We start from the raw sequence: 11935 nt of genomic DNA, 5'->3' as shown, positions 1-11935 counted from the left end.
CACATGCAGCTGCATTAGCTGCGAGGAGCAGGAGGGTGTGTTAGAGCCCAGCAGCTCATGCAAGGCGGAGAGGGGGCTGGGGGTGGGGGGCGAGTGTCTGGACGTGGCTCTGAGTCCCCCGGGGCTGGCTCTCAGCGACCCCCCCCTCCCCGAGCCGGCTGTCGGGGCCGGCGGGTGGTGCTGAAGGGACAGCGCCGGCGGCCCGCCCCGGCCCCATGTCCCCCTGTCCTTCTGCCTCTGTCCCCCTGTCCCTCTGCCCCCTCGGCCCTGCTCCTCTGCCCCTGTCCCCCTGCTCCCGCTGTCCCCCTGCCCCCTCGCCCCTGCTCTTTCCCCCTGCTCCCCCTGACCCCCCTGACCCCCCTGTCCCTCTGTCCCCCTGCCCCCCGCTTTCTTCTCTCTGCCCCCTCGCCTCCGTCTCCCAGCGCCGCCAGCATGGGGAAGAGCGGGGAGACAAGGGGCTGCCGCTGTGTCTCCTCCTCTAGAAACCTGCATGCAGCCGGAGCCGCCTTTGGCTGCCTCGCCTGATCCCCCGCAGGGAGGGACTGGGGGCTTCTGGCGTTGCAGAGCCTTAATTGACTAGCAAGGGCACTAATTTCGGCTCCTGGAGGTAAGTCCTGGTTAACGGCTCATTTTCCTCTCTCCCCCGGTTTGCACACCCCTCTCCCATCTGTCTCTCTTTCTCATTCTCTCTCCAGTGCCATCAATCAATCCTTTTCTCCCCTGACGAGGGTCCACCCCGAGTCATGGCACCAGCGATGCCCCAAAACCCAGAAAGATGAGTCAGCATTCTGCCTCCCACTAACCCAACCGCGATCTCCTGCTCCCCGCCCTGCGGCTCCGCTGCTTTCAGAAAAAGTGAGGAACAATAGGATTCCCGGGGCTCTCCCTGGCTCCACCATTGTGGGCTAGGGGAGGAAGGGGAAAGGGTGGTAGGAGGGAGGAAGAGATCCTTTTTCCCCTGCCTTGGGAACACGCCTCCGGAGCAGCCGGAGGTGAGGGGGGTGCTCAGTCCCCATCAGCCTCTGTGCAACTTGTAGCAATGGCAGCAGGCTGGGGAAGGGGAGGGGGGAAAGGGTGTGTGCGATGGGGGCTGTTGCTCCAAACTGATCGAGTCCATTTGCCAATTCACCAGTCGCATCACTTCCGGACCAGTCCTCAGTTTCTGCTGCAGAGTGAGGTTTTTTTTTTTTTTCCCCCTCTCCGTCTCTCTCTCCTTTTCCCTCCCTCCCCATCTGGATGCTGGGAACTTGAAACCTCCTCCCTTGATTGCAGCAGGATCTGCCCCAACCGTCCCTCAACTTTGCACTGCATCAAACAGAGCGAGCCACAGGCTATATTGTGCCGATGGGGGCAGGGGATCTGCCAGGCACAGCCCTTCGCAATTGATGTTGCCGTATCTTTAGGACCCAGAGCAATCTCTCTCTTCCCCCCCCCCCCCCCTCTTTTTTTTTCGTGTGTGTGTGCGTGTGTGTGTGTGTGAAGGATCCTCCTGGTTACCGCTGTTATTATTTTCCCTTAGCAGGGAAACCACACAAGCCATGGCTGAGAGGAAGCAGTCTGGCCGGCAGGGTGAGGAAGAAGAAGTGCCAGCCTTCTTCAAAAATCTGGGCTCGGGCAGTCCCAAGCCCCGGCAGAAATTCTGTGGCATGTTCTGCCCGGTGGAAGGCTCCCTGGAGAACAAGACCATCGACTTCGACTCCCTCTCGGTGGGCCGCGGATCTAACAAAGTCGTGGCAAAGCAGAAGGATGTTGCCCACCTGGGTCCGGATGCTCAGTCCGTCTATTCCAGGCAGAGCGGGAAGGGAGGGGAACCATCTGTTGATTTCGGGAGAAAGGTGGAGATCAGGACTGCCACTGGGAAGGAGGCGCTGCAGAACCTGAATGACAAGGTGGGTACATATATATTTGTGTGTGTGAGATGCAACTTGAACACGTGATAGGCTGCAGAAGGGATGGATCCTTTCCATCCTGCAGTTTCTTGCTTTTATGTCACTTGCATGTGTGTGGCAGTCAATGTCTTCCTCTAAGAAGCAGCATCTCTCCTAGATCCTTCTTGCCAGACCTCTAATGTTATCCCTGTGCTCTCTGCAGGTGTGTGTGTATGTGCACAGGGAGGAGGGCAGAAGAAGAAAGGAGCCCCCCGCACCCACAAACACCCTCTCTTTCCCTGCCCTACCTTCCTATTTGGTGATAGAGACTGACTTTTTTGTTTCTTAGGCGATTCCCCCCAGCACAACGGTAGCAAAATGCCCCACCCAGCTAGTGAATGCAGCTCACGGGAGCAGAAATGCGATTGTTAGCAAAAGAGCATCGATGAGCCTCCACCTACAGGGATCAAATCCCTGCAGGGATTCTTCCAGGGGAAACTCCTACCTCCTTCTCCCAGGCGAGGACAGACCAGAGTGACCCCTGGGAGCTGTATTTCAATACAAATTTTGATCAAGGCCTTCGGCTACAGTGGGAATTTTTCCCTCAGGAAGATCTGGGACTTTCACAGGAATGTGGCATTCTCTTAGAAACCCACTGAACTCCTCCCAGTCTTTTAAGACTCCTGAAGCTATTTTCTCACTCTCTGTATGTGTCATGGTGTGATAAAGCCTATCCTCTTCCTGAGGCAAAACCCATTCAACCCATAGGTCTAGCTGACTGTGCACATTTGTTTTCCTCGATAAATAGATTTAAGCAAGCTTTATGCAGACCTGAGCCATGAAATACTCTGTGCATTCCTCTGACAATGCTGGCTCCTATGTGTAGGCTGGAAGAGTGGAAATGAAAGAAGCACCGACCAGCAAACTGATAAACTTCTAGCATACTGGGAAAGCGTTTCTGTGAGTAGTCCCTCGGTGGGTTTACAGAGCAGTCCTTTCTTCTGGAATCTGTTTCTGGGATGTGCCTCCTGATTTTTACTAGTGGTATGAATTGGATCTCCAGGGCAGAAGTCTGCCTGGAGTTTAAAATATGAGCTTGTTCACCACTTTCTCCTGCTTGGAGAAATGGGAAATATTACTAGGAGTATCACTGGGGACTCACCCTCCCCAAATCAGACCCTGCTCTGCTTTTTCCTACTACCGTAACCTAGGGGCTCCATCCAGCCATATTTACATGTGCAAACAACTGCTGTTTACAATGAGATCACAAAGGTAGGCCCAGATTTTCAGAAGTGCTAGGCACCAAGCTTTAATTAGGAGTGGGATGTGCTCCACGCTGCTTCAAACCTCGTTTGCCAAACCCCCAGAAAAGTTTGCCACTACAAATGCCCACGGTTTGATTTGACCATGCTGAAGTGCCTACTAATTGAGTAACTTCCCATGGCTGATGAGTCTTGTTGGACTAACCAAAGTGTATCTCAGTAGTAAAAGGTATGCACCTTTTCAGCTTTGTGAGTCAAAGTTTTTGCAATTCAGGACCTTTTCAGAACTAATTTCGGTCAATTTGATGCGATGATGTCCTGCAGGATATGAGTATAAACAGGTGATGTATTAATTCTGAAAAGATAAATTATTTTGGGATTGAAGGGTACCAGTATAATAAAAAACTGTAAGTACAATATGGTGAAAAATCAGAAGTCCACACAAAATATTAATCACATTTTTTTTTAAAGTGTGTTTTTTGGTTGTGTTTTTAAAGTGTGTTGTATTAATGTTAACTGAGGGTATGAAACAGTGGGATAGTGCAAGGTGTTCGAGTTGTTTCTCATTAGCTTTATGTAACGCAGGTGCCAATGGATTGTGTTTGAGGGGTTGTGAGCGTTTGGGTAAGTGCGGTCTTATATTATAAATGTCTTGCTATGGATTGGCACTTTATTGCAGGAGCGGTTGAGCTTTCATGGTTTTCCAGCTGACTACATCTATAGCTTGAATCAATGGTTAGATCCTCAGCAGGTAAAACTGGCTTTACTTCAGTGTAGTTAATAGAATATATTTATGATGAGAATCAAAGCTCAACGTATTTAAAAAAAGGAAGAGAAAAATAACATTGCAGGAAGTGGCATTGAAGGAAACTGCGTTAAAATCATTTGAGATAGGAGCTAAAAGGCTTCTGAAGGTTTGCAACTGAAATTGGCCCACAATTTTCAAACATCTGGACCCAAAGGACCACATCGTTATCAGAAAGGATTCTGATCAACTGGACGCCATGGAGGTGGCTGGAAGTATTTTAGCCAGTGACTGGATCCAAAGTGGATTTAAAACACAGTCATCCTTTCTGTCACTGTACAGAAAGATCTTGTATTAATCCCCACTGAAATAATTAACAAAGCAAGACAGACAAGCTATTTTTCATTTTTTTGAGGTCTTTAGTGTCCAGAGGATAAAAAAAGGAAGGTAATTATTCCACATTAAATTGCAATATATTGTTCTGCAGGCAAAGATAAGGGTAATCAAATCTCTTTGTGTCTGTCCTGTCTAGGGTATTCTATAGGCATCTATCATGGCCTCCCTTTATTGCCTCTGGGCCATGCTGTCTCATAATTCAGGGTTAAGATCATCTCTAGAGGCACCAGAAAGGCTCTCTATCTTAGTTTAAGCAGCTCTTTACAGTTAGGCCTCTGGAGGCAGTGTGACCTATTCAACAGGTCTGTAACTCAGCAGATCTGAGGCAAGCTCTGCTACTTCCCAGCTGTCAGGCCTTGGAGAATTAACTGTGCTTCTATTTCCCATCTTAAACTTTGTCATCTTCCCTGTTTAGACTGTTAATGCCTGGTCCTGGAGCTACTTGTTCAACGTCTGAGCATTGCTTAGTGCTTTGAGGCCCTGACCTCAGCTGGGCCATCACTGTAGTCTGAGAAGAATGTCATGTTCAAACCCAGGATTCCTTGAATGAGACAATAAGCATTTTGCCTGGCTTTCATGAATTGCTGTGCAAGTCCATTTCCTGCAGTGGGATCTGGTATTCAGAGAGCATCAGGGAAGAGACCTGTAGAACTTACTCATAGCACTGGTTTGTAGCAGACAGTGCAGAAGCTGCAAGCTTCCTTGTCTCAGAGCAGGGGGACAGATAAAATGGCTTCCCAGGGCAGTAGTCCTCTATTCCTTAGACAAACAGTCTTGAGACACACGTATTCATCTGGGTTTTGAAAAAACTTGGTCATTGTGTGCTTGACCCGGGTCATTTCTCTGTGTGTATTTCCCAGATTTCCCATGTGTATAATTGGTATCCCTTCTGTCTTGCTCTTCTCTTGAGATTCTTCAGGACAGAGATGGTCTTTTAGGGAACATCTATAGGGAAAAGCAAGGTTTGATTGCAAGAGGGATCGGCAAGCTGGGGGCTTGCTTTAATCGAGGTTGCATAGAGAGCCTGAGTAGGTGCTGAGACACTTCATCACAAGTACAAGCCCTGGGATCCCAGATCTCTCAACTTGCTAGCTAAAGTTCCCATTGCCATCTTGCCGTTACTTCAGTGATTCAGGTGGTTCCCCTGTGCATGAAACAGTCACCTTCTAGATACCTTTTTTTCATCCCTTAGAAACAGTTCATGGACCTTTACACCCAGTGCTCTGCACTTCCCAAACGACTGGTCTAAACCAACAAAGCTCTGTCCTGTTGTGATAAGATAAATGACAATAATGAATAAAAAGAGACTAGGAAAATATTTTTATTTTAGAATTGACAGGAGAGGAATCACTTGCAAAACACAGTTTCAGGAAGCTTTTGGGATGACTTGCCTTTTTGCTAAAACCTTAAAGCTCTCAAGATCATTATTGTTAATTCCTGGAGAGAAATAAGGAATAGGAGTACATCGTTGAGCACTCAGATAACCACAGACCCTGGAACATTAATGGAACTGTTGTGTAAAACAAAGAAGCTGTTCCAGACAGTTGGAAACACAGTTCTGAGTTTAGTTTGTTACGATGTCTGTAATTTTTCTAGCCTTGTTTTGACAATCATTGCTTTTGCAAAATAATCATACAGGAGGATGACTTGCATGTTCTTCCACTGGATCATGATAGTTTGTCTGACTACTGGAAAAAAAAAACATAGAGAAACTAACAATGATAAGCACAAATGCCAAATTCTTCTTCTTAGATCCCTCTCAAAGCCATCAAGCTGCATAGCTGCAATGTGAGTGGGCGTCTTGTGGAGTGGTCTGTTAGTCGGATGTCGGGAATTTACCGATACCGCGCTCTCTTACGCAGTAACGACCAAGGGGCTTGGGTACAAGGCCAACTTATTATTTGGGCTAAAGACTGGAGGGAAACCCTAACCGCCTGGGGCCAGATCTCCCCACCCAGTTTGGAGCTGAGCTAATTCACAGGTCTGATCTTTCAGCGGCACCTTGAGATGCAGGCTTTATCTTGGGGAATAGATACAGTACCTGGCACAATGAGACAGGCAGCTTTGCGTGCCACCCTTATGCCAGTGCTATGGCCATCACTTGACATGAGCCATCTGTGTTTAGTAGGTGCTGAGCACTTGTTTAGGTCTCCCTGAAATTTTTAACCTGCAGGACCATGTCTAAGTCCCTGTATCACTCGTCTGTCTTGTGGCTTGTTCAATCTGAGCCTGTTTCTGTGGTGGTGTTACAAAGTTGGGAGATGACATCGGCAGCAAAGCTCTCTTGAAGTAGTTGTGTGTGTTCTGCGTGAACTCTTTTACCCTAAAGAGTGACAGCATGTGGGAGCAGAGCTGTAGGAAATCTACACCAAATCAAACGTCTTTGTAGTTCTGTGTGAATCTTACAGTAATGCTCTGTCCTTTGGTCACCTCCCAGAGATCTGGAATGAACCTCAGGGTGGGAGAATAGAGGTCTGAATTTCATTTTCTCATTGTCTGGAGTAATGATTGTCCTGTACATCAGAGGTAGGCAAAGCTGGCTGACATGAGCAATGACAGCAATTGCTGAGAGCCTGATGCTTTGCCCTGTAGGTTTCTGGGGAAGGGGAAGGTATTATAATGCTAAGAAACAGTGCAAATCACTGTGAAAATAGCCATTTCTTAGACCATACCCATGGTTCCCATGGGCCTGGAGTTGCTAAACTGTCTCCACTGGATGAAAGGGAGGAGCAAGGACAAGGATGCCCAAATGCTGTTGTTCTAGAAATGCTATATTTAACTATAGCAAAGGTCACAGCATGAGTGTAGGCTGTAAGCTCTGTAGCGAGGAGAGCACATTTTTGTTATGTACTATACTACCCATGACCGAGCAACCCCTGCCTAGAACCCTGAAGAAGGCTGTCTCTTTCCCGATAACATGACGTGATAGTAAATGGACTGTGGAGCAGCAGCTCGGGCTTCTTTAAGGACAATTAAGATTGTAATGCAGCCGAAATGCTCAGGACATTTCCTCTAAGAAACACACTGTAACAGTAACAGTCATCTTAGGAGGTTATTTCTGAACTTTCTCAAGGTTTCCTGGGATTTTAAAGGAAACAAAATCAATTGGAAGGTTAATTTTAATTTGCAGATCAAGTGTACATTTTTATCGACCTGTTTGTGCAGCTAGAAAGTGAATCTCCCCCCTCACAATCTCAGTCTACGTTAAAAAATCAGGCTATTTCTCTGAGAAGTCGTATGATTTTACCTCCTCATAGTAGCACCTTTATGGTCATTTCCATATCATGACACTTATTTTTAATTTTCTCCTGTATGATAATAAAACTAATCAAAGATGCCCACTGGCAAGTATAATTCCCTTCTGTAATTTAATTTATAGTGATCAATAATGGATAGTTCTTTCATCTTTTGGGAAGGACACAAGTACTCCTTCTGCCACGTATCAGCCTGTATTTAATCCTCCCAACACTTTGTAAGACGCAGGGGGTTGCTGGATCCATGGGAAACTCCTTTCAAGTCACTGAGGCTCAGAGCTGATGCAGCAATTGGCACGGGCAGAATCGTGACAGAAAATTAGGGCCTGATCGGTGAACTCGTGAAAGCTCTTTTGGCCCAGTCCTGCTGCCCCTAATTCCAGTAACAAGAGCCTCGCTGGCTTTGGCAGGGTGTGAGTCCCTAACTGGGAGCGGGGATTATTAGCATTTAACCAGCCTAAAGGGAAATCTAGAGCTTGTAGACTCTGTGTGCTAGAATTTCAGGTACTTCCAGGAGTGCTTTAAATCCATCTCTTATCCCTCTTTTCATTACATTTTTAAATGTATATTTCCATTTGCAGGTTTTATAATTTCACAACAAGATGTCCTTGTGGATAAACCTTTAAGAATTTAGTAGGAGTAAAAGCAATTGGGTGTTGCAGAAATTCTGTGGGGTTTGTTGCAATTACACTAAAATTCCACAGAGAAAGAGGCTCTTTCAATGTTTTTTTTCCCCAACCATCCAGTAACTCCACAGTGGGAATAAAATTCCCTGCTAAGTGCATTATGGTATTTCACAGAATCTGTAAAGTTAAGATTCAGAGCTGATGTAAATCAATTTCCACTGATGCCTGTGATGATTTATTTTAGCATAGATTATCACTGTTCAGAGATTCTTATATTCTTGTGCCATTTTTCCTGTAGACCTTTCCAGGAAATGTAGACATAGATGTTCCTTTAACATGAAATGTGTTTCTGCTGCGAAGAGCCTGCACAAGATGTCCTACACAGCTGATATCTGTGCAGGCATGGCTGCCAGCAATCTTGTGTATCCACTGGCCAATATACCCCCAACTACCCTAAGCCTAAGGATGGGCCAGAGACACTCAGCCAGTGCAAAGCACAGCTCTGTGTGTGGTCGGGGTAGAGGCTGGCAGTGCAAATGTGGGTGTAATGCTTGGGTTTGTGCATTTCATCCCCTGTTCTGCCATTTGGAGAACGTTGTCAGGGCCCTCAGAAGTGCTGATGTAGCATAATTGAAGATACTTATGTTCTTTTGCTCTTCCTGTACTGCTGATGTGACTTGGCTGCAAGAACCTTGCTGGTCCTGTTGTAGCGGCTGCAGTCAAGAAGGCTGGGCTGGGCCAGCCATCCTTCAGCACTTTCCTTTGTTAACGTTTGGCAAGTAAGATTTGGCAGTGCTCGTTCTCTGTAGCACCTTCTAATCTTAGCCTGCCCGGCCTGCCGTGTGCATTAACAGACCTATGGAAGACAAAGTGCATCAATGTTATCTAGAAATCCCTTCACTACCTACGGGGGCAGGTAACGACACCCCTGTGTGACAGCTGGGCCGGATACAAACCTGCAGGGATTTCAGCAGCGAGTTCAGCTCCCTGCTTTTAACCTAGGACCTGACTCCTGCCCCAGCATTTCATAAGTAGTTATCGTTCTTCATTTAACTTATAGGGGGAATTTGTACATAAACTATAGCTTTACCAGGGGAATGAACCAGCTTTTGTGGGAGGAAAAAGAAGTAATGCAGGTGTTCATCTCGGTATTTTCTCGGTTCCCAATTTGTTCTCATCCCAGCATTGTCCAATAGCTCTTCTCCTTCCCTTGGATCACCTCCTCTCACATGTGTTTATACAACAGATAATATAAAGGAAAGAAAATGTGGCCATGTTGGCAGTTGGTGTAATAGAGCTAGAAGATACCCCTGGGAGCTCCGTTCCGGTCCTTTGGGTACATGCTAAATCACATGGCATTTTAAAAAATTTGGTGCCGTGTAGATATTGAATATTGAACGACCATGTTTTTCAGCCCTTTAATCTCTTCGTTTATTTTATTCTGTACTACTTAGGTTCTTGCAGCATGGTGATGGGAAGGAAAAGCTAAGTGTCATCGGAAGAGTCGTTATTACTTTCTGAACCTAGTCACGATTCAGTTCAAGTTATGGAATGTATTCGAAGTTCAAGAACTGCTGTTCTGTATTAGTCCCATGTGCAGTAAGGATTGCCTTTTAAAAAAAGTATTTTAAATAGCTATCTTTGAGCAGATGAGAATAGCTGCAGAAATATTAGCGTGCTGATGACATCATCCCCTTAAAGGTGCTTCTGCTTCTTGTACCGGTGCTGCTGGTCCACAACTTTTAGCGTAACGTGGAGAAATGACCTGCCCAAGGCCAGGGAGGCGAGCCAGTGCTGGAGATGTACGCTTTCCTGCGCCCACGTTTGTGGTCGTTCCTCTGTAATCATGTTCCTGCTGCCGGGGCAGGATCTTGAAATGGTAGCTGGACTTCGCACATCTCCAGTCAGCTGCCCAGGGACCTTGATGCTCTTTCTCAACCCTTTAGGCTGCTTTTCCTTCCTCTTTGATAGCTGAAGACACTCTTACCTGGCAAGGAAAGGCAAGAAGCTATTCAGATATAAAATTGAGGAGGAAAGCCAGCATTAAAGAGAGAAAAGGAACAGTTGCACTGTCTAAATTTAGAAATCTGATGTAGATGCTTTCGTCCATGTTCTGAGCAAAAATATTCTGAGGTTTCAAAACTTCTTCCAGCACAGAGCAGAGAGGGGCAGGATAACTCATTTAGTATTGTCTATTCTAATCATTAAATCAAAATAAAACCCCACAGGATAACAAATTAATCATCTTGCTACTGTCACGAGCCACTTTTTCATTTGCTAATAATTGGATATCAACTGATTTGGCACATCAGCTACTTAAATGCTGCCTGACGCCCTCCCTATACCCAGGAAAAGCTCTTTTACTCTTTTCCTTATAGCTTCCTGTGAACTACCATACATAGAAGGCCCTGAGAGTCATCTCTCTGAACAGATGTTGCCTTTATAATGATTTACTGGAGTAATATACTGCGGGTTTTTATTTCTTACGGGCTGTGCACAGTGTGTTTCACGGAACTCTTTGGGTATGTGAAGATCATTACATTTTGTGACAGGAGAAGCTTGCAGTTTGCTTTGTGTGATGCGAAATTCACCCATGACTGAGGGAAAAAGGTAAGTCTGTGTCGGTCATTAATTGTCTGCCATAACCTTCAAGCAGAAGTGGATTTGTACTATTTATGAGCTCTCCAAAAGGTGTCTCATACCTTTTCCCAGGGCAACTGATATAAGGGGAACTGGTGTAAACGGATGTGTTTTGAATGGTTATCCCACGCTCTGGCTACAAATCCCATCTCTTTTCATTGCAGTGGGGCAAGTGCACTATGAGTAACGAGGAAATATTTATGCCATTTAATGCATTTCTTTCCTTGGAAGTAACAGCTTATGGAGTTCAGGGACTGAGAAATTTAAGACTCCAGGTGTATGACTGAAACATTGAACGTGGAGTTTGCAACACTGGATTAGTAAGACATGGCCAGAGTGACTGGAGAGGACCACCCTGCCTGTGTGTGTAGCTCTGATCCCAGATTTCCCTGGCACTAAAGCTTCAGGTTAGTGACCACAGGAGGGGGGACTGGAATCTGGGCTGTATTTTCTGGACGAGGAGGTGTAGAAGGCAGCATTTAGAAAGCATGGCTGACATGCAGGGAAATCAAAGAACCGGGAGTGGTTTCACCCTTATTTTTTTCCCGCAATTTGCTAACGTTTCCCACCAGCTTTTTTGCTCCGGTAGCGCCAGGAAGGGCGGGGTGGGACAAAGAAGATGGAGGGCTGCGCGTTTTCCAGCGCACCGGCTCCGCGGCCAACCTTTTTTCCTCCCGCTGAGCCTCGCAGCCCCGGGGGGCTGCAGGGGTGGGGTGGGGGAACCGGGGGTGTTGCAGGGGAACCGGGGCGGGGGGGCACCGGGGAGAGCCCGACGGGTGCAGCGGGGGGAATCGGGGGGTTGCAGGGGCGGATCGGGGGGTTGCAGAGCGGTACCTGGGGGTTGCAGGTTGCAGGGAGGTGACACGGGGGTGCGGGGTGGGGGGAACACACCGGGTGTTGCAGCGGGACGCCGGAGGGTTCCCGCGCTGCAGGGCCCGCCGCCGCCGGGCGCGCGCGGTTCCGCGCCCGCACTGACGTCTCCGTCGCGGCACTTTGCATATCACCGCCTCCCCCTCTCCCCCATTGCACGGCGGCGCCCTCTCATTTGCATCCCCGCCAGGCGCTCAGCCAATGGCGTTCCTCCCTGCGCGGCCCCCCTCCCGCCGGGGGGGGGGGAGAGGGGAGCGGCCGAGGGCGCATGCGC

At 47.6% G+C, this 11935-nt stretch overlaps 1 protein-coding gene and 1 long non-coding RNA gene across 2 annotated transcripts in view; one reads left to right on the top strand and one right to left on the bottom strand.

The window, feature by feature from the left end:
• Positions 1–1523: 1523 nt before the first annotated feature.
• Positions 1524–11935, top strand: part of DPYSL2 (dihydropyrimidinase like 2) — a 54848-nt gene continuing 44436 nt past the window's right edge. The window contains exon 1 of the mRNA XM_064472908.1: positions 1524–1889. Coding sequence (XP_064328978.1) covers positions 1539–1889 — 351 coding nt within the window. The 5' untranslated portion in view covers positions 1524–1538. The remainder of the gene's footprint in view (positions 1890–11935) is intronic.
• On the bottom strand, positions 9558–11935 carry LOC135317150 (uncharacterized). The gene is made up of 2 exons (XR_010376254.1): positions 11681–11935; positions 9558–10138 (listed from the first exon to the last, which is right to left on the bottom strand). It is a non-coding gene; the product is annotated as an uncharacterized LOC135317150 (long non-coding RNA).

The sequence above is a fragment of the Phalacrocorax carbo genome, chromosome 24 (assembly GCF_963921805.1).
Source record: "Phalacrocorax carbo chromosome 24, bPhaCar2.1, whole genome shotgun sequence".
Classification (NCBI taxonomy): domain Eukaryota; kingdom Metazoa; phylum Chordata; class Aves; order Suliformes; family Phalacrocoracidae; genus Phalacrocorax; species Phalacrocorax carbo.
The sequence above is the reverse complement of the archived record's forward strand: the minus strand, read 5'-3'. Positions and strand labels throughout refer to the sequence as shown.